This window comes from Dicentrarchus labrax, unplaced genomic scaffold (assembly GCF_905237075.1).
Source record: "Dicentrarchus labrax unplaced genomic scaffold, dlabrax2021, whole genome shotgun sequence".
Lineage (NCBI taxonomy): Eukaryota > Metazoa > Chordata > Actinopteri > Moronidae > Dicentrarchus > Dicentrarchus labrax.
In genome coordinates this window covers 85,383-108,041 of record NW_026136899.1, presented here as the reverse complement: position 1 = coordinate 108,041, position 22,659 = coordinate 85,383, and the positions used below count along the sequence as shown (strand labels likewise).

General features: G+C 37.8%; 1 protein-coding gene and 1 long non-coding RNA gene across 20 annotated transcripts in view; one reads left to right on the top strand and one right to left on the bottom strand.

The window, feature by feature from the left end:
- The window catches only part of LOC127360620 (myelin-oligodendrocyte glycoprotein), a 96,479-nt gene that overhangs the window by 51,772 nt on the left and 22,048 nt on the right, over window positions 1-22,659 (bottom strand). For 3 of the 19 annotated variants that reach the window (XR_007883845.1, XR_007883852.1, XR_007883851.1), the window contains exon 7: window positions 1,940-2,308. Coding sequence is in view for 9 of the 19 variants with exons in the window: in XM_051395062.1 (XP_051251022.1) it covers window positions 1,021-1,175; window positions 22,463-22,567 (260 nt within the window). In the remaining 10 variants the exon portion in view is untranslated. Of the gene's footprint in view, window positions 1-266; window positions 1,176-1,920; window positions 2,309-8,663; window positions 9,550-12,091; window positions 12,462-19,827; window positions 20,454-21,116; window positions 21,194-22,462; window positions 22,568-22,659 lie in introns of those variants that run through there. The other 16 variants (XM_051395064.1, XM_051395069.1, XR_007883841.1 and 13 more) reach the window with 13 other exon arrangements.
- The window catches only part of LOC127360627 (uncharacterized), a 29,387-nt gene continuing 9,469 nt past the window's right edge, over window positions 2,742-22,659 (top strand). The window contains exons 1-2 of the long non-coding RNA XR_007883853.1: window positions 2,742-2,820; window positions 12,989-13,197. This is a non-coding gene — a long non-coding RNA (uncharacterized LOC127360627). The remainder of the gene's footprint in view (window positions 2,821-12,988; window positions 13,198-22,659) is intronic.

Here is a 22,659-nt window from a genome sequence, read left to right as displayed (position 1 = left end):
TGCTATAAATAATCAGGCTTACATTTACAGCAGAGTGCTGTTATTATCTGATTTTTCTTATTTGAATCTGAATTATAAAAAGTTATAGAACTGTCATAAAAGTCATTATTTGTTGTTTGTTGTTGTTGAAGTTCTAACAAACTCAGACTGACTTTGTTTTTTTTCTTTCATTTCAGTGTCGTAGAACATTAATTGGTCAGCTGCAATAAACTTAAAGATTCTGCATTTCCCCAAAATATCAGACCAAATAAGAACAAAATGTCAGGTACAAGTTAAAAACATTTTATATCAAATGAATTCTAGTAGTACAATGTGTTTTAAAACAGATTCATCACAAGGCAAAAGGCAGAACAGTCGTAAAAAAATATATATATAAACATATAAATATGTATATAAAACCCAAATATAAAAAAATATATAAACATATAAATATGTATATAAAACCCAAATATAAAAAAATATATATGTAGTCACCTTAAAATAATAACAGTCTTTAAGAGCTTATTATTGTCGCCTCTGGTCAAATTTAATCAACACATCAGGAAGAACTTCTGAACAATTCCCTGCAGCTGCATTTTAATCAAGAATCAACATTCTGGATGAAATGGTTGTACTTGTCTGTATTTGCTTCTTCAAACACTGCTAACTGCACACAAAAAACACACACAATTACTTAATACTAATTCAATCAAATTGTAATGTTGGTTGTGAATATTGGACCAAATGACAAGGTTCTATAATAAACACATTTTATATACAGTAAACGGATTCTAGAGTTCTTCAAGGGCAGTAAAACAAGATAATGTGACGCAAAAACACCAAAACAAAACCACACAAAACAATAACAACAATAACAAAAATACTAGTATTACTATTATTATCACCACCATTATCATTATCATTATTGATAATAATAATAATATTAGTATTATTATTACAGCTCATAAAAGACCTGATGAAATGTGGATGGAACAAAAGCTTTTCTTTCTTACTAGCTGACATTTCTTAAGTTGAGCATACCTATATTCTCGCCATTACCCTCATCACTGTCCCCATCACTGTCCTCTGCATTGTCCTTTGCATTGTCATCTGTATGGCCTCTGCATTGTCCTCCTGACTACCTTCCCTGTTCTGCCCGTTGCGTCCTGTCGTGTTTGGTCTTGCACAGTCCGTCGCTGTTAGACACAAAACCAGTTATTAGTCAGTGCCTTCCAAAATGTCCCATGAGCATTTTCTGTTCTTTGACCGCTCTGATCAACACACGTTTAAGTTTACACATTAAAACCACTTGGTTAAAGCTCTGTGGAATATATGATTAAATGGCAGCATTCAAGACAGTCTACTGCAGCAGAGTAGCATCATCAGCAAAGAATAAAGCAGAAAAAGTGAGAATAGGATGTGAAAAGTGACACTTGTTGTTATTGACAGTGAGGAACTACAAGTAAAGGAGCTTGTCCCAGATCAACCATCATAATCAGACAGCAGGATAGTGAGAAAGCTCAGACACACTGTACATGAGAGGCAGGGTGCAGACCCCCCAATAAATGATTTCTAAATAAATGATGGAGTTATAAACACATATTAGCTGATATTAGCTTTAGATACACTGCTGAAAACATGTTTCCATGTAAGGAGGACTGTAGATTGTTCCCCTCATCACTTCCATTGAAAGTACTTTAGGAAGAGATCTTTAATGTCCAGTATAACAGGAGGAATCATTACAGCAAGAAAAACCTGTTTCACTGTTCACTGTTGTTTGAAGACTGACTGAAAAACTGTAAACTGTCTTTTTAAATGGAGAAAATGGAGAGAGAGAAGATTATTGACTTACTGATCTTTCTACGATTCTTCCTCACAAGAAATACAACTATGGCAAGGACAGCAATGACACCAATAGCAATGCCAGTTATAGCACCAGGGCTCAAACCAGTGCCACCACCTGAAAGAACAGAGGAAAGATGTTGAGATTTGTTCTTCACTGTTCCAAGATAACATCCATCAACAATATTTCCACAACCACTTCTCCTGTTCATGGTCTCAATGTGTACTTGGAGTCCATCCCACCAAAACTGTCTGTTGGTTAGAATCTCTTTCATTGCACAACAGTAAACAAACAGTATTATCAGTGAGAATATTCTCCAGAAATAGAGGATCCAGGGTTATTTAAAGGACCGCTGTGGAGGATTCAGTGCCATCTAGTGGTGAAGTTACAGATTGCAAACAAGTGAATAAAACTTCCAAATGTGTTCTGGGCTACTGTAGAAACATGGCGGTGACAATAGATCATCCTGAATGTTACACACTGGACCTTTCAGTAGTCCTCTATCAGTGTGCTCTGAGATGATGAATGAGTTCATTATTTGTTAGAATGGCATCCTGTCAAATGAAGCATTAAATACAGAATTACTCTGATTACTTTTGAGGTTAAAGAGGTCATATTATGCTCATTCTCAGGTTCATATTGTAAGGAGGAGAGAAACAGGAGTGATATCTGTGTACATTGTGGACTGCAGTAAAGACAGCACTTACCTGGCTCTGTGTCTGTGGAAACAATGAAATAAAATATTAAAATATGTGATAACATTCAGACCAACAGGAGATGACAGCTGATGAGGAGACACATAAGATATTTACTTACTGATATTCCCACTGTGACCTCCCACTGGCTCTGTTGGACAATTAATACAAAACTTGTATCATGTGACAAATAGAACATTTCCTCTTATTTCATTTGAATGTGTAATATGTTAGCTGTACTCACCAACAGTGAGGTTAATGAAGCCTCTCCTGACCTGACTTTGCAGTTTGGGAACATTGCAGGTGTAACTCCCAGCATCCAGTTCAGTTACGTTGGTCAGTTTTAGTGAAATGTTTCCTCTGATCATTTCTTCATAGAAGAGAGATGTTCTACCTCTGAAGTTCTCATCTTGAAGATCTAGATAGTCCTTCTCATGTTGACTGACATGCACAAATTCTTCATCACGTTTCCACTCCACCGTTTCAGTCGTCATGTCCAATGGCGGCTCCAGGTAACATGGCAGGATGACGTTATCACCGACTGTTACTGTAACTGGTTTGTCTGAGCCAATCATATCAGACTGTCCTGCAGAGACAAACATCATATTTACACTTCCTGTTACAGAATCATTAAACACTGATCCTAAGTGAGAATCTTTACATTGCAGTATTAGAGGTTTACTGATAAGGTTTTTTTAATGGTCAATGTAGATATTTAGAAAGTAGGGAGACTGATGCTAGATATTTAATGTATAGTATAATTCCATTATTCCATGCACATTACAATCTAATAAACATGCTTATCTGAGCCAGTAATAGTGAAATACATTGGGTTATATTGTAGGTTTCAGAGTACAGTCATTTAACTGCATTGTTCTATACATTATAACATGGTGTATATTACACTAACATGTATATATGTATGGGTGTATATAATGTATATAACACTGGCCAGTAAAGGTTTTAGATCAGTTTCTCTGTCATTTAGGAGAAACACATTAACTTTTATAAAAGATAATTATAATAATTATATTATCTGATGTGATTTTATACACCGACTGTCGACTCGCTCTGTTGTCTACATAAATTGACTGCTTGATCCATTCAGTCTGAACCAGTAAACACATATCAATGTTTGCTTAAAAAACTTAAAACACTATTGTGTTAGAAAAGCATTAAAGGTGGAATTAGATATCAATCTATTTTATTTCCAGACATGTCTTTTTATCCATCACTTACGTGGCCATAACAGGTCATTAAATTAATTTTCTTTTTTATCATGTTCATTTTAAAGTTAAATGTGTTAAATTCGACCATCTCAAAGTACATATGGGGGTACAGGATGGAATAGAATAATTGAATTTCACCTACAGATGATCAGTACAGGTTCATCTCTAAAGGCTGAGGAGCTGAACCTCCAGGCCTCCTGAGCCTTTAATTCAAATACTGAGCTCAGTCAATGTTCTGCTTTTATAAAACCCAGTCTGACTTACTAACAATGAGCTGGATGGAAGCTTCCTTCTGTAATGAGGGAAGGGCACATTGGTATCTTCCTGTATCAGAAACTTTCACTTTGGAGATTTTCATGGAGACGTTTCCTGTCATCAGTCCATCCATAAACACTCTTGTCCGGAATTTATAGGATGGATTTTGAGTTTTATATATAAATCGTCCGTCTGTGTGAACATGGACGTACTTTGGGTCTAAATCAGGTCTGGTCCACTCCACTGTCTCATCAGAAACACTGATGGGAGGTTCAAGGTGACATGGTAGAATGACATCATCACCAGCCAGGGCTGTGATTGGTTGATGTGAACAAATCAATTGTGAGTTTGCTGTGAGGAAAACAAAAGAACAAACAAGAAATAGCAGTTAGGTTCAAATACATATCATCAAATGTCCAGCTGCACCTCTGGAGACGAGGGAGGAGACACTTTCCTCCTCAAAGGACAGTGTGTGTCCACCAGTGTTTAATGTGTGTGTGCACATAAAGGAACCATCTGTGTTTTTACATTCAACCTTGAATAATGTAAACTAATTGTCTATGTGACAAGTTGTATATAACAATTTATTCATAAATACAATGTATTTTGACATTATTATAGAAGTTGTGAATGTATGTGGAGAATATGCAACTAGTGAGTAATACCAAGAAGAGGAATGCAGATAGCTAATACAGATCTGTGTGGTTTAATGGATCTGTTGGTACTCAGTGCTCCAGTAAGGGGAATCACGCTCCTCTTCCTCATTCAATACAGACAAGTGAAGAGCCATGTGTGTTTTCCTCATCCTTCTGCTGTTACTATTCCCCCTTTTAAGGGCACAACGTCTACACACACAGTGGCGGTTCTATCTTGAATGACACCCTGGGCGAAACCCCCTTCAAAACCCCGCGCAATAAAAAATAAAACACAAAATTCTGCACAAACTGTTATGTTTTATAATAACAACATGAGTGAAGCAGAGAATTATATTCATCGATTGCACAAATCCTTCATCAGAACAATTGGATTGAACTATTGCACTTGGAACAGGAAACACACTTTTTAAGGTCTCCACCTCCAACATCGCCAAAAGACAATGAACACAGTTCTGCACAAAATATGACAGTATAAGTTATCAGAACTTAGAGAACTACAAGGACATCCATAAATATACATAAAAGTGTCAAAATATATACAATAAGATATATAAAAAAGTAACAAGAGCAGGTGACCACATAATCGTTTTGTATTACCTATTTTTGTTTAGTTTTTTGCCATTTCACACACTCCAGAAAAACAATAGGCCTGTATTTATTATATTATATATATATTCTATGTATTATAGGCCTGTATTTATTAAATTATATATATATTGTATTTATTATAGGCCTGTATTTATTATATTTATATTATATGTATTATAGGCCTGTATTTTTTTGTTTGCAAATTACAGCAGATCAAACAGCATGTCACTATAACATGCAACAAAGCAAACTTTTCTCCCTGTTCTCCCTCCCTTCCCCTCCTCCCCTCACCAAATAATTATAAGAAAAAGGTGTTAAAACAATAAAAATAAAATAAAAATAGAAAAATAAAAATAAATTAAAAATAATGTTGATAACAATATAACCCTGGATATGGTATACAGTATGCACATGCCCACATGGACACAGATACACATACATATACCAACATATATATACACACACTCACTTTGATTAAATAAACAAATATTGAAAACAATTATAACATTGATGCATTTCGAGGGCGTTTCTCAGGACATTATATCACCACATGGACATCCTACTCTCTCAGAGCCTCCTCCTGCTGTAGCACCTTACCAACATTGGCGTCACATCTTAAAAAACATATAAAAGGTCTCCAGATGCCATCAAAAACACGTTGCTTCCGTCTAATAATGTATGTTATCTTTTCCATTGTCATCTCTTTAATCCACCTTCCAATTCTTGGTCCATCAACATTTTTCCAATTAAGGGAAATGATACGTTTAGCTTGTAATATACACATATCTACAAATCTAGATTCTTTACTTTGTAATTGTGGGATAGTTGGATATATACCCAGAAGAAAAAGCTTGGGGTCCAGTGGTATCTTCTTAGCTAATATCTGATCAATCAAATTAATAATATCTTGCCAGAAGGATTTCACTTTCACACATTCCCATACACAGTGGTACAGCGTTCCTCTTGCTTCATTGCACTTAATACATGTAGGCCTATCAGGGATGTTATCATTAAACTTGTGCAATTTGAATGGGGTTATGTATGTAGCCTACGCATCAGCCACTTATACTGAATACGTTTCAGGTTGCTGTTGACTGTTTGTTTCTGAGCTTTTCATACCTTTCCAGTCTTGTAGCAATATTTCATCACCTATATCTTCCGTCCACAGTCTCAACTTAAGATAGGCCTGTATTTATTATATCATATATATATTATATGTATTATAGGCCTGTATTTATTATATATATATATATTATGTATTATAGGCCTGTATTTATTATATTATATATATATTATATGTATTATAGGCCTGTATTTATTATATATATATATATATTATGTATTATAGGCCTGTATTTATTATATTATATATATATTATATGTATTATAGGATTGTATTTATGATATTAGGAATGAAATGTGCATTATTTGGAAGAAAGTCGAGGTGTTATTCCCTCCCTTGTCCGTTCCATTAGGGAGACCCAGAGGTGAACTGTCCCCCTCCCTCCTTCCCTTTCTCACACAGCTTCAGTGCACGGCACCTTCTCAGCTTGCAGTTGTAGGGGTCGCCAATTCCCCACACAGTGATATGATAGAACAGATAGATCATAGAAAACTGCTTCGCGGTGCAGAGGAGATTTTGTTTTAAGTGCTCGTGCTGCCCCCTTGTGTCATGAAAAATCCTGCTGCCCTGGGCGGCTGACCGCTTCGACCATGCCTAAGTAGTGCAGTATGTTGGTAAAGTAAACATATAAAAAGAAGAGTTAGTGTCTCTTTAGCTGATAATGATTGTGATGATGATAAATGACAGTGTTGACCAGCGCCCTTCCTCAATGTTTACTGTTTGTTTGTTTGCTGTTTACTGACTGTCACTGCAGCTCGTTAATAAACTAACGGATACAGTAAAGAATATATAGAATATATTATTGTAGGTTTATATATAATACAGTTAGTAACAGTCTATAAAGCCTACCTGAGGCTGCGTCCATTAGTAGAGAAATAATGATCAGCATCGGTCCAGCTCTCCTCTTCATCACTGCATCGATGGCCAGTGTGTCGTTAATTGTTTAAGTTTTATAAAAAAAAACCTTTTTAATAAAAACTTTCATTTTCATAGTTTCAGGTTTTATTGTGGGCGTCTGCAGTCACATCGTGGCAGCCTCGGACCAAAACCGTTTAGTTCTGTGGTCGAGACTTCCTCTGTCCAACTTCCCTAAAAATACTCTCCAATACAGCGCTTGTGTCACCCTGAAGGGGGGTGTGGAAAAGAGATCTCATTTGTTTACAGTTTGTACATCATCGCCCTCTCTACTGCCATCTTGGTTCCTCCCGGAGGAGAGACACCGAGTGAGGAGAGAGGAGGAGGAGGAGGAGGGACACTGAGTGAGGAGAGAGGAGGAGGAGGAGGAGGAGGAGGAGGAGGAGAGACACTGAGTGAGGAGAGAGGAGGAGGAGGAGAAGGAGGAGAGACACTGAGTGAGGAGGAGGAGGAGGAGGAGGAGAGACACTGAGTGAGGAGGAGGAGGAGGAGGAGAGACACTGAGTGAGGAGAGAGGAGGAGGAGGAGGAGAGACACTGAGTGAGGAGGAGGAGGGAGGAGGAGGAGGAGAGACACTGAGTGAGGAGTGAGGAGGAAGAGGAGGAGGAGGAGACACTGAGTGAGGAGGAAGAGGAGGATGAGAGACACTGTCCATTGTTTTCTTCTAGACTACTGCTGTATCTGATCTTCTCTGTCAGATGAGTCTAACAGTGTTCATTATACAGTTATTATATATTCACTTTGAGTTCAGTGTGTCATAATGTAACAAGAATGTACAGATGTCTTCATGTTTGATTTCAGTTCTGAGCAGTGAAGCTGCTCTTTATTTCACTGTGTTCCCTTTAAGAAATATGACACTGTATTAATGTTTCTAACCTCTGGGATATTGTTTGTTGTTGTTGTCTTTTTTCCCTTTTGAGCAACTACAATGTTGATGAAAACTGTAAAACTCTTCCTTGTGCTTTCTAACTGAACGTTGTTTCACAGCCAAACACTGAAAACAGAACTGCTCACCAAAGCTGATCTGAGAGCAGCCACTGAGAGGAAGACAGTGGTGATGGATTATTGTTGTAGACAAATGAAAAGGTTGGAGCTACAGTGGTACACTCTCACATACAGTAATACATTGAACTATTGCAGGTTCATGTTGTTCAGGTAGCATCATTCTGTTTGTGCATTGAGAAATGAACATTAATATCCTTTAAATATTCTACTATTAATTACTGAGAGTTATACACAATGAAGTTCTAACAAACTCACACTGACTTTGATTTACTTCTTTCAGTTCAGTGTCGTAGAACATTAATTGGTCAGTTGAAATAAACTTAAAGATTCTGCACTTCCCCAAAATGTCAGACCAAATAAGAACAAAATGTCAGGTACAAGTTAAAAACATTTTTATTAAAAAACAACAATCACAGTTTCATCCTCCTAGTGTCCTATGTGTGATTTTGGTTGTGAATATTTGAGCAAATCAAAAGGTTGAATAAGAACAATAAACTTTATATAACATTAATTCTAGTAGTGGTACAATGTGATTCTCTACAGGACAGTAACACAAGATAACATGAAGCAAAACACACAAAAAACGCAGCACAGTCATAAAATATATACATATAAATATACGTAAAACCCAAATATAAATATATAAAACCCAAATATGAAATATATATTGTTAACTTAAAATAATAACAGTCATTAAGTGCTTTTTATTTCCCCCTCTAGTCAATGAATCCTATACAGTAACAAGTCACTAGAAGGAGCTGGAAACTGACACTGAGAAGGTTCAATTAGACAGATAAGACCCATTCTAGTTAAAACCAGGTCCTGAGACACCAACTCTGTCCCTGCAGTGATTTATACAATCAACACATCAGGAAGAACTTCTGAACAATTCCCTGCAGCTGCATTTCAATCAAGAATCAAGAATATTTTACATTTTATATACAGCTAACAGATGTTGCAGAGTTCTTCAGAGGGCAGAAAAACGAGATAACATGAAGCAAAAACATAAAAACCAAGCAGCATAAAACAATAACAACAATAATACTATTTATTACTATTATTATCACCATTATCATTATTATTATTATTATTATTATTATCATTATTAATATTATTATTATTATTATTATTATTATTAGTAGTAGTAGTAGTAGTAGTATTTCAGCTCATAAAACACCTGATAAAATGTGGATGGAACAAAAGCTTTTCTTTCTTACTAGCTGGCATTTCTTAAGTTGAGCACATTACCCTCATCATCTGCCTCTACCACCTTCATCACAGGACTCAAACCCCAGACTTCAACCAGTCTCCAGACCATAATTAAAGACTTTATGTTCACTACACTTTTGGGTTCAGCCTCAGAATTGTAACATAACCAGGATGTTTTACTGGAGGTACCTGCTTTTTCTGTCGTTATTTCAACGGGATTGCTTCAGCTGTCCTTCTGTGCTGGAAGATATTCTCTCTCTCTCTTGTCCTCCTGAACACATATCAACAACACAAAACAAGTTATCAGTCAGTGATTTCCAAACTGAGTGTTTTCTGTAGTTTGAGCACTCTGGGTTGAGTTTAGAGTAGTTCTGTCAGTTAAACGCGTTATTAAAGGCGTTAACGCAAACCCATTTTAACAGCATCAATTTTATTGCGAGATTAACGTTCTTTTTGGGCTAGCACACTTTGTAGTTTTTTTCACATGCTGTTGCAACAACTAGTAATGTTAGAAAAACTACAACACCACACCGGATCTAGCTAGACCGGAAACAAAACAACAGGCACGCCGCACACACTTGTTTAAGAGTAGTAGACGTTACGTTTTGAGTGGATGGCGAGCGCGAGACGCCGAAATGGATGCCAATAATATTCTGAATGGAAAGTTTACTTTTAAAAAGTTGCCAAATGGTTCCATTGACAAGACCAAAGTGATCTGTGTGTTTTGTCGTTGTGAACTGAGCTATCATCGCAGCACGTCCAGTCTGAAATACCACCTGATGGCCACGCACACAGCTGATGCGAATTCTCCGCCCCCTCGTCAAAGCCAGTCGACAATGGATGATTTTTCAATAAAAACAACATTTGCACAAAGCAAGCCAATCCACTTTTCCATGTTGATAAGAGCATTAAAATGAGAAAAAATAATGAGACAAAGAAATCAAGGGACAATTAGAATAGATAAAAATGTGCGATTAATTGTGAGTTAACTATGACATTAATGCGATTAATCGCGATTAAATATTTTAATCGTTTGACAACACTAGTTTAGAGGAAAAGTGAGAATAGGATGTGAAAAGGGCGATTATTTTATCAGCCCAAGCAGAGTCAGTCAGCAGTGGAGTGATGACACTTGTTGTTATTGACAGTGAGGAACTATGCATATGAAACTGAATCGTGACCAAAATTAAAATTAAAATGCATTGGCAGAAATATTTTTTTATTTTAAGAATGTGGCTGCATTATTTGACTCATAAATAAAATTAATAAACAATCATCCTATTTGCATTTTAATTTTCTTCTTCAAGACTGCTCATTCTTTTACTTAATTAAAATGAAAATGAAAAAGAAAAAGACATTTGACATTTAATTTTCAAAATATGCCCCAGCAAATAGAAAAATTCAATTTGAAATGTAAAATTTCAAAGCACAAGACAGACCAGTGTCTTTAGCGCCCCTAGTGGTAGTGACCACTGGTCCCTGCCAGGTAGGAGCTGGTCGTGGGGAGCTGGTCAGGAGATCACGAACACACTGACCTGCATAATCGATAGTACTACTCATACAACTACTACTAATAATAATAATTTTATCATTGTTATTATGATTTCTATTTATAATAGTGATCAATAACATTGGATAGACAAACGATTATGGCTTCTCACATTTAGGCTATTCTGCTAACACAGTGGGGAAAGTTGTATTAAAAATAAATACAAGCAAACACTCCACAGATCACTCAACTGGTCCAAACAACAGAACAGATCAAAGAGGAGGTGGTCAGGACCAGTCATTGTAGTGCCCTTTGTGCCAGTAAGAAGCTGGTCAGGGCCGCTGTAACACTGGTAGCGACCAGTGTCTTTAGCGCCCCTAGTGGTAGCACGGTCAGCACGGAGCTGAAGAAGAGCGGCTACTGACGTCACTCTCCTGCGCCGCTCAGATTGCCAAATGCTTTTTCGAATTGTGGGCACTATTTTGCGGGGCAGAACACGAAAAATAATAGCAATCTCCTCTTTGTTTTCTTTGATCTTGATTATGGCGTAAAATGTGCAGTTCAGAAGAGAATGCAAATGCAAAAAGGATGATTGATTATTTATTCTATTAATGAGTCAGATAATGCAGCCATATTCTTAAAATGAAAAAGCATTTCTGCAAATGCTTTTTTATTTAAATTTTGGTCACGATTCAATTCCATAGGTGCAGACCCCCCAATAAATGATTTCTAAATAAATGATGGAGTTATAAACACATATTAGCTGATATTAGCTTTAGATACACTGCTGAAAACATGTTTCCATGTAAGGAGGACTGTAGATTGTTCCCCTCATCACTTCCATTGAAAGTACTTTAGGAAGAGATCTTTAATGTCCAGTATAACAGGAGGAACCATTACAGCAAGAAAAACCTGTTTCACTGTTCACTGTTGTTTGAAGACTGACTGAAAAACTGAAAACTGTCTTTTTAAATGGAGAAAATGGAGAGAGAGAAGATTATTGACTTACTGATCTTTCTACGTTTCATCAATACAGCAACTGCTACAATGGCAATGACAGTAATGACACCAAGAGCAATGCCAGTTATAGCACCAGTGCTACAACCTGAAAGAACAGAGGAAAGATGTTGAGATTTGTTCTTCACTGTTCCAAGATAACATCCATCAACAATATTTCCACAGCCACTTCTCCTGTTCATGGTCTCAATGTGTACTTGGAGTCCATCCCAACAAAACTGTCTGTTGGTTAGAATCTCTTTCATTGCACAACAGTAAACAAACAGTATTATCAGTGAGAATATTCTCCAGAAATAAGAGGATCCAGGGTTATTTAAAGGACCGCTGTGGAGGATTCAGTGCCATCTAGTGGTGAAGTTACAGATTGCAAACAAGTGAATAAAACTTCCAAATGTGTTCTGGGCTACTGTAGAAACATGGTGATGACAATAGATCCTCCTGAATGTTACACACTGGACCTTTCAGTAGTCCTCTATCAGTGTGGTCTGAGATGATGAATGAGTTCATTATTTGTTAGAATGGCATCCTGTCAAATGAAGCATTACATTCAGAATTGCTCTGATTACTTTTGAGGTTAAAGAGGTCATATTATGCTCATTCTCAGGTTCATATTGTAAGGAGGAGAGAAACAGGAGTGATATCTGTGTACATTGTGGACTGCAGTAAAGACAGCACTTACCTGGCTCTGTGTCTGTGGAAACAATGAAATAAAATATTAAAATATGTGATAACATTCAGACCAACAGGAGATGACAGCTGATGAGGAGACAAATAAGATATTTACTTACTGATATCATCAGTCTGACCTCCTTTGTTCCTGTTCTCCACTGGCTCTGTTGGAAAGTTAATACAAAACCTTTAACATGTGACAAATAGAACATTTTCTCTCATTTCATTTGATTGTGTAATATATTAGCTGTACTCACCAACAGTGAGGTTAATGAAGCCTCTCCTGACCTGACTTTGCAGTCCGGGAACAAAGCAGGTGTAACTTCCAGCATCCAGTTCAGTTACGTTGGTCAGTTTTAGTGAAATGTTTCCTCGGATCATTTCTTCATGGAAGACAGATGTTCTACCTCTGAAGTTCTCATCCTGATCAGTTAGATAGTCCTTCCCATGTCGACTGACGTGCACAAATCTTCCATCACGTTTCCACTCCACTGTTAGAGTCCTCACATTGAATCGAGGCTCCAGGTGACATGGCAGGATGGCGTTATCACCGACTGTTACTGTAACTGGTTTGTCTGAGCCAATCACATCAGACTCTCCTGCAGAGACAAACATCATATTTACACTTCCTGTTACAGAATCACTGAACACTGAACCTAATTGAGAAACTTTACATTACAGTATTAGAGTTCGACTGATAGGGGTTTTTTATTGGTCAATGTTCCAATGTGTTATTCCATGCACATTACAATCTAATAAACATGCTTATCTGAGCCAGTAACAGTAAAATACATTGGGTTTTTCATTTAACTGCATTGTTCTATACATTATGTACTCAGTATTTATTATAACATAATGTATATTACACTAACACACACACATATATATATATATATATATATATATATATATATATATAACACTGGCCAGTATGCAAACATTAACATCAGTATCTGCTGATCCTCAGTATTATCAAATTAATAGTCCTAACTCAATATGTTATGCTTTATAATACAGGTGAATGTCTCTGCATTGCATTAACAATGTTTTATATGTAAAATTAATGTTTTATTATACCGTACTAATTATGAAAACTATAATATATAATATATAATACATATAATCTTTTGATCTTGTCGCTGTCTGGAGGAAGTTTCTCTCTCCCTTTGAAAGTGTGCGCAATGTCTGTTGCTTCAGTGCAGCCTTTGAGTTAGCTGAATGAACTGTATTTTACTGGATGTTCATTTTCCTCTGCTGTACATCTTTTGCACAGTTTACATTCATAAATTACTCTAACTTGTTTTTTGTTTGCGGGGCTTTTGTCGCACTTGCACTCGCAGGCTGAATATGCGGCTCTCCACCGCTCTCTGCCTCACCTCTGACCAGGAGCTCAGTCCAGTGGTTCACTGTGGACAGAGCTGAGCTCCTGCACACACGCACACAGCGGAGAGAGTTAATAACAGCTGCACTGTGCGCAGAGGTTAAAATTCAGAAATATTCCATTTTGTTTTTATTTAATCTAACATGCCAAGCATGGCCTGTGTTGTTCTCTCCAGGTCCTAATGAAGGAAATTGGTTTCTGTGGTAGTCTGGCCTTGCTGCTGATTGGTAAACCAGGAATGAAGCTGGTTAATCCTCAAGCGAGACCTCAGAATAAGAAGCCTGCCTGAGAGTTGGTTGGTGCCACCATTGTATGATTTGGAGTTGTTTCGTAGTTAAGTTAGCTGAATCGTTTGTATTTTGTTTAGTATCAGTAGTTAGATTAGGCTCAGTTTTGTTATAATAATTAATATATAAAAAGGGGATGTAACTTTTCCACCTCAGCTTTAAGTATGTTTCTAGTTTTTATTACTATTACTACTCTCATCACTACTTTTACTATTTTTAAACATAGAGCAGTGGAGTCTGTGTGCCCCCTGACACATTTTCTAGCATGCAGAAATTCAGTAGAAAATGACGGTTGAGTTGTGGATCATGGAGCAGATTATCAGAGGAGCAGGAAATAAAAGGATTTGCATGCAGTCTTGGCTACATGTAAATCTCATAGCCTGAGACATGTTGCTACAGAGCCAAGTCTGAATTTTCTGAATATGCATGGGATCTGGTTTGGTAATGTGCTAAATACTTAACAGAAGACTGAGTAAAGACTTTGGAGTGTCTGCAGTCTTTTAAAGATTAGACATGTTCACACAAGTACAGCAAAAAGTACCCCTATATTTACACAACAGACAGACTGTAGATCTCACAGAGATAATGTCTGGTTTGTGGAGTTTTGGACGGAGGGTATAATTTCACTCTTTCTCTGACCTTGCTGATGCACTATGAAGGTGAATAAATAAAAGCCTGTTTTTCTGCATTGATTTCTTTCATAATTATATTATCTGATGTGATTTTACGAACTGTCGACTTGCTCTATTGTCTACATAAACTGACTGCTTGATCCATTCAGTCTGAACCAGTAAACACATATATCAGTGTTTGCTTGGAAAAGCCCCCAAATGAAGATATCTGAACTTAAAAACACTATTGTATTAGAAAAGCTTTAAAGGTGGAATTAGATATCCGTCTGTTTTATTTCCAGACGTGTTGTTTTTCATCACTTACGTGGCCATAACAGGTCATTAAATTAATTTTCTTTTATCATGTTCATTTTAAAATGAAATGTGTGAAATTCGACTGTCTCTCAGTACAGCTAGGGGGTACAGGATGGAATAGAATAATTGAATTTCACCTACAGGTGATCAGTACAGATTCATCTCTAAAGGCTGAGGAGCTGCACCCCCAGGCCTCCTTTGCTGCTGCTGAGTTTGTGTGTATTGTGAGCTATGTTGACTTACTCCTTATCTCTTTTACTGAGGACAGAAATGTAGAGATTTTGCTCTTAGACCTTCAGTTAATCAGCTACTTATTTAACTTTATTTGGAGGAGGCTTTGCTTTCAACAGAGGGATTCTGTTAAACCTCCAAATCCAGTAAACATATTCCAAAAAACATGGAGCACCTCTCAATTGTCAATTAGGATTATTATTTGGCTCCACTGGTGATTCACAATCCACTTTACAGTTAATAAATTATCATTTATAAATTACCCCAATGTCTGGCCACCCCAGTTCACACATCAGATCGTGCACGGAAGCAAACATTGTTTTTAGACTTCCTGTTGCATCATTGGACATTTTGTTTCTCAATTATAATTCAAACTGGCTGGTTTCCATTCAAATGTAGTGCAAAGTTCAACAGAATTTCCAGAAAATGTGGAAAAGAAGATGCAAAATCCTGTCTTTCCATCCATTATTGTTGGAGTTGGACGCATTGAGATCTAAGGGGGCACCCATTAACAGGTGCACTGTTAATGCCCCCACTGGTTCCTTTAATTAAAATACTGAGCTCAGTCAATGTTCTGCCTTTATAAAACCCAGTCTGACTTACCAACAATGAGCTGGATGGAAGCTTCCTTCTGTAATGAGGGAAGGGCACATTGGTATCTTCCTGTATCAGAAACTTTCACTTTGAAGATTTTCATGGAGACGTTTCCTGTCATCAGTTCATCCACAAACACCCTTGTGCGGAAATTATAAGATGGATTTTGATAGTCAAACATAAATCGTCTGTCTCTGTGAACATGAATGTACTCTGGGTCTAAATCAGGTCGGGTCCACTCCACTGTCTCATCAGAAACACTGATGGGAGGTTCAAGGTAACATGGTAGAATGACATCATCACCAGCCAGGGCTGTGATTGGTTGATGTGAACAAATCAACTGTAAGTTTGCTGTGAGGAAAACAAAAGAACAAACAAGAACCAGCAGTTAGGTTCGAATACATATCATCAAATGTCCTTTCTGTTGATTCCTGGCTCCTAACCTTGAATGTCATCTTATTTGTGGCCCAATGGAGCACCATCCATGATGAGACCTGCATCAGTGGGGTTAAATTTCAGGAATTTGTGAGCATTGTTGTTTTTAGTGTGGGCCCACTGTGCACTTCTTTCTTACTGATTGCCTCTGAGTAGGTTAACTGAAGGGGCAGTTATTTTACAGCAAATTTCAGTTTTGCTATTTTGCTTCCTCATAAACTCCCCATGCACATTTGAACAGAAAAGTGTGTGTGTGTGTGTGTGTGTGTGTGTGTGTGTGTGAGAGAGAGAGAGAGAGAGAGAGAGAGAGAGAGAGAGAGAGCGCGAAGGTGGGGGGTGGGGGGGATTCAGGTAAAGCTTTCATAATTTAACATCAAGTCTGCACAAGTTTCTGGTGTGTACACTGTATAATCCTGCAGCCCCCGCGAGCTGAGGTTGCCCGAGCTCAGAGGAGAGAGCGGTAGAGATTAATATTAAGTGTATACTAACATTAACGTTGTAGAAAATAAAAAATAAAACTAAAACCTGAGCTTTGTCTCTGCTGCCTGGTAATTAGTCCAGTCCTCACAGTATAATAACATTAGCTTTGTCTATACAGTGTAAACATCAGTCTACAGACTGACTGCAGCTTTAAGTCTCACAATATCTGCATCAGCTCCTTTAAACCGGATCCCCCACATTTCCTTTGACACACTTAAATATCAAATACTATTTATACTACGGCTTAACTGAATACTAATTATTATTTACTGAGAGATCACAGAGCTGCAGCTGAACCTTGACTGAGAGAGCAGATCATTATAATCTTGTTTTAAATGATGTGTGTCTGTGAGGAGAGTCAGTACATCCATATATGATCTGGACTGTTGCACAGAGACGTTGCTGCTGTTGCAATACATTTTGTGTACGTTGATGTGAACTTTTGCTTTGTCCCAGTATTGGTTTCCTCTTATTATTATTAGATTTAAGAAGTTCAGAGTCACAGTCACACAGTTGCAATGGACTCATTCAGGCAGTCTCATTCTACATAAGCACCAACGCCTCATCCTTTTTACTTGATTTTAGTTTTATACACAATGTTTCAGCTAGTTTTTCAATTCACTGCAAACTAACGGATATAGTAAAGAATATAAAGAATATATTATTGTAGGTTTATATATAATACAGTTAGTAACAGTCTATAAAGCCTACCTGAGGCTGCGTCCATTAGCAGAGAAATAATGATCAGAATCGGTCCAGTGCTCCTCTTCATCACTGCAGCGATGTGTCAGTGTGTCCTTAATTGTTTAAGTTTTATAAAAAACCTTTTTAATAAAAACTTTAATTTTCATAGTTTCAGGTTTTATTGTGAGCATCTGCAGTCACTGGAGACATCGTGGCAGCCTCGGGGCAAAACGCGGAACCTGGAACCGTTTAGTTCTGTGGTTGAGACTTCCTCTGTCCAACTTCCCCAAAATACTCTCCAATACAGCGCTTGTGTCACCCTGAATGGGGGCGTGGAAAAGAGGTCTCATTAGTTTACAATTTATTATCGCCCCCTCTACTGCCGTCTTGGTTCTTCCCGGAGGAGAGACACTGAGTGAGGAGAGAGGAGGAGGAGGAGAGACACTGACTGAAGAGAGAGGAGGAGGAGGAGAGACACTGAGTGAGGAGAGAGGAGGAGGAGGAGAGACACTGAGTGAGGAGAGAGGAGGAGGAGGAGAGACACTGACTGAAGAGAGAGGAGGAGGAGGAGAGACACTGAGTGAGGAGAGAGGAGGAGGAGGAGAGACACTGAGTGAGGAGAGAGAAGGAGGAGGAGGAGAGACACTGAGTGAGGAATGAGGAGGAAGAGGAGAGACACTGACTGAAGAGAGAGGAGGAGTAGGAGAGACACTGAGTGAGGAGAGAGGAGGAGGAGGAGAGACACTGAGTGAGGAGAGAGGGAGGAGGAGGAGGAGAGACACAGAGTGAGGAGAGAGGAGGAGGAGGAGAGACACTGAGTGAGGAGAGAGGAGGAGGAGGAGGAGAGACACTGAGTGAGGAATGAGGAGGAAGAGGAGAGACACTGAGTGAGGAGAGAGGAGGAGGAGGAGAGACACTGAGTGAGGAGAGAGGAGGAAGAGGAGAGACACTGAGTGAGGAGGAAGAGGAGGAGGAAGAGAGACACTGAGTGAGGAGAGAGGAGGAGGAGGAGGAGGAGAGACACTGTCCATTGTTTTCTTCTAGACTACTGCTGTATTTGATCTTCTCTGTCAGATGAGTCTAACAGTGTTCATTATACAGTTATTATATATTCACTTTGAGTTCAGTGTGTCATAATGTAACAAGAATGTACAGATGTCTTCATGTTTGATTTCAGTTCTGAGCAGTGAAGCTGCTCTTTATTTCACTGTGTTCCCTTTAAGAAATATGACACTGTATTAATGTTTGTAACCTCTGTTTGTTTGTTGTTGTTGTTGTCTTTTTTCCCTTTTGAGCAACTACAATGTTGATGAAAACTGTAAAACTCTTCCTTGTTCTTTCTAACTGAACGTTGTTTCACAGACAAACACTGAAAACAGAACTGCTCACCAAAGCTGATCTGAGAGCAGCCACTGAGAGGAAGACAGTGGTGATGGATTATTGTTGTAGACAAATGAAAAGGTTGGAGCTACAGTGGTACACTCTCACATACAGTAATACATTTAACTATTGCAGCTTCATGTTGTTCAGGTAGCATCATTCTGTTTGTGCATTGAGAAATGAACATTAATATCCTTTAAATATTCTACTATTAATTACTGAGAGTTATACACAATGAAGTTCTAACAAACTCACACTGACTTTGATTTACTTCTTTCAGTTCAGTGTCGTAGAACATTAATTGGTCAGTTGAAATAAACTTAAAGATTCTGCACTTCCCCAAAATGTCAGACCAAATAAGAACAAAATGTCAGGTACAAGTTAAACATCTTTTTATTAACAAACAACAATCACAGTTTCATCCTCCTAGTGTCCTATGTGTGATTTTGGTTGTGAATATTTGAGCAAATCAAAAGGTTGAATAAGAACAATAAACTTTATATAACATTAATTCTAGTAGTAGTACAATGTGATTCTCTACAGGACAGTAACACAAGATAACATGAAGCAAAACACACAAAAAAGCAGCACAGTCATAAAATATATACATATAAATATACGTAAAACCCAAATATAAATATATAAAACCCAAATATGAAATATATATAGGGTTACTATATATAACCCTAACCCTATATATATATATATATATATATATATATACAACAACAATATATATATATATATATATTGTTACCTTAAAATAATAACAGTCATTAAGTGCTTTTTATTTCCCCCTCTAGTCAATGAATCCTATACAGTAACAAGTCACTAGAGGGAGCTGGAAACTGACACTGAGAAGGTTCAATTAGACAGATAAGACCCATTCTAGTTAAAACCAGGTCCTGAGACACCAACTCTGTCCCTGCAGTGATTTATACAATCAACACATCAGGAAGAACTTCTGAACAATTCCCTGCAGCTGCATTTCAATCAAGAATCAAGAATATTTTATATACAGCCAACAGATCTTCAGAGGGCAGAAAAACAAGATAACATGAAGCAAAAACATAAAAACCAAGCAGCATAAAACAATAACAACAATAATACTATTTATTACTATTATTATCACCATTATCATAATTATTATTATTATTAGTAGTAGTGTAGTAGTAGTAGTAGTAGTAGTAGTAATAGTAGTATTTCAGCTCATAAAACACCTGATAAAATGTGGATGGAACAAAAGCTTTTCTTTCTTACTAGCTGGCATTTCTGGCAAGTTGAGCACATTACCCTCATCATTGACCTCATCATTGTCCTCCTGACTACCTTCCCTGTTCTGCCTGTTGCGTCCTGTAGTGTTTAGTCTTGCACAGTCCGTCGCTGTTAGACACAAAAACAGTTATTAGTCAGTGTCTTCCAAAATGTCCCATGACCATTTTCTGTTCTTTGACCGCTCTGATCAACACATGTTTAAGTTTAGACATTAAAACCACTTGGTTAAAGCTCTGTGGAAGTCATGATTAAATGGCAGCATTCAACACAGTCTCCTGCAGCAGAGTAGCATCATCAGCAAAGAATAAAGCAGGAAAAGTGAGAATAGGATGTAAAAGGGCGATTATTGGGTTTGTCTGTCTGCTTGTTCCCTTCCCTCCTTGCCCTCTCTGTCTGTCTCCACTCACCTGCTGCTCACCCACAATCAAGCACACCTGCCTTCGATCAAGACTGCACCTCACCACTATAAGAAGCCTGGCTGACATCCAGTCCCTGTTGGATCGTTGTACCACACCCAGTATGTTGTGTGCCTCGCTTCACCTCCTTTGAACTTGTTAGCCAGCTTACCAAATTCTTATAACGGTTTCCTCTGCTACCAGATTCGCCTGTCTGCCAGCTCTCTGCACCAGTTTGCCTCTACCACCTTCATCACAGGACTCAAACCCCAGACTTCAGCCAGTCTCCAGACCATAATTAAAGACTTTATGTTCACTACACTTTTGGGTTCAGCCTCAGAATCGTGACATAACCAGGATGTTTTACTGGAGGTACCTGATTTTTCTGTCGTTATTCCAACGGGATTGCTTCAGCTGTCCTTCTGTGCTGGAAGATATTCTCTTTCTCTTGTCCTGTTGAACACATATTAACAACACAAAACAAGTTATCAGTCAGTGATTTCCAAACTGAGTGTTTTCTGTAGTTTGAGTGCTCTGGGTTGAGTTTAGAGTAGTTCTGTCAGTTAAACACGTTATTAAAGGCGTTAACGCAAACCCATTTTAACAGCATCAATTTTATTGCGAGATTAACGTTCTTTTTGGCGTAGCACACTTTGTAGTTTTTTTCACATGCTGTTGCAACAACTAGTAACGTTAGAAAAACTACAACACCACACCGGATCTAGCTAGACCGGAAACAAAACAACAGGCCCGCTACACCCACTTGTTTAAGAGTAGTAGACGTTACGTTTTGAGTGGATGGCGAGCGCGAGACGCCGAAATGGATGCCAATAATATTCTGAATGGAAAGTTTACTTTTAAAAAGTTGCCAAATGGTTCCATTGACAAGACCAAAGTGATCTGTGTGTTTTGTCGTTGTGAACTGAGCTATCATCGCAGCACGTCCAGTCTGAAATACCACCTGATGGCCACGCACACAGCTGATGCGAATTCTCCGCCCCCTCGTCAAAGCCAGTCGACAATGGATGATTTTTCAATAAAAACTTTGCACAAAGCAAGCCGATCCACTTTTCCATGTTGATAAGAGCATTAAATTGAGAAAAAATAATGAGACAAAAAGAAATCAAGGGACATTTAGAATAGATAAAAATGTGTGAATAATTGTGAGTTAACTATGACATTAATGCGATTAAATATTTTAATCGTTTGACAACACTAGTTTAGAGGAAAAGTGAGAATAGGATGTGAAAGGGCGATTATTTTATCAGCCCAAGCAGAGTCAGTCAGCAGTGGAGTGATGACACTTGTTGTTATTGACAGTGAGGAACTACAAGTAAAGGAGCTTGTCCCAGATCAACCATCATAATCAGACAGCAGGATAGTGAGAAAGCTCAGACACACTGTACATGAGAGGCAGGGTGCAGACCCCCCAATAAATGATTTCTAAATAAATGATGATTTATAAACACATATTAGCTGATATTAGCTTTAGATACACTTCTGAAAACATGTTGCCATGTAAGGAGGACTGTAGATTGTTCCCCTCATCACTTCCATTGAAAGTACTTTAGGAAGAGATCTTTAATGTCCAGTATAACAGGAGGAACCATTACAGCAAGAAAAACCTGTTTCACTGTTCACTGTTGTTTGAAGACTGACTGAAAAACTGTAAACTGTCTTTTTAAATGGAGAAAATGGAGAGAGAGAAGATTATTGACTTACTGATCTTTCTGCGTTTCATCCACAATACAGCAACTGCAACAACGACAGCAATGACAACAACAAAAATGCCAATTATAACACCAGTGTTATTACCAGTGCCACGACCTGAAAGAACAGAGGAAAGATTTGTTCTTCACTGTTCCAAGATAACATCCATCAACAATATTTCCACAGCCACTTCTCCTGTTCATGGTCTC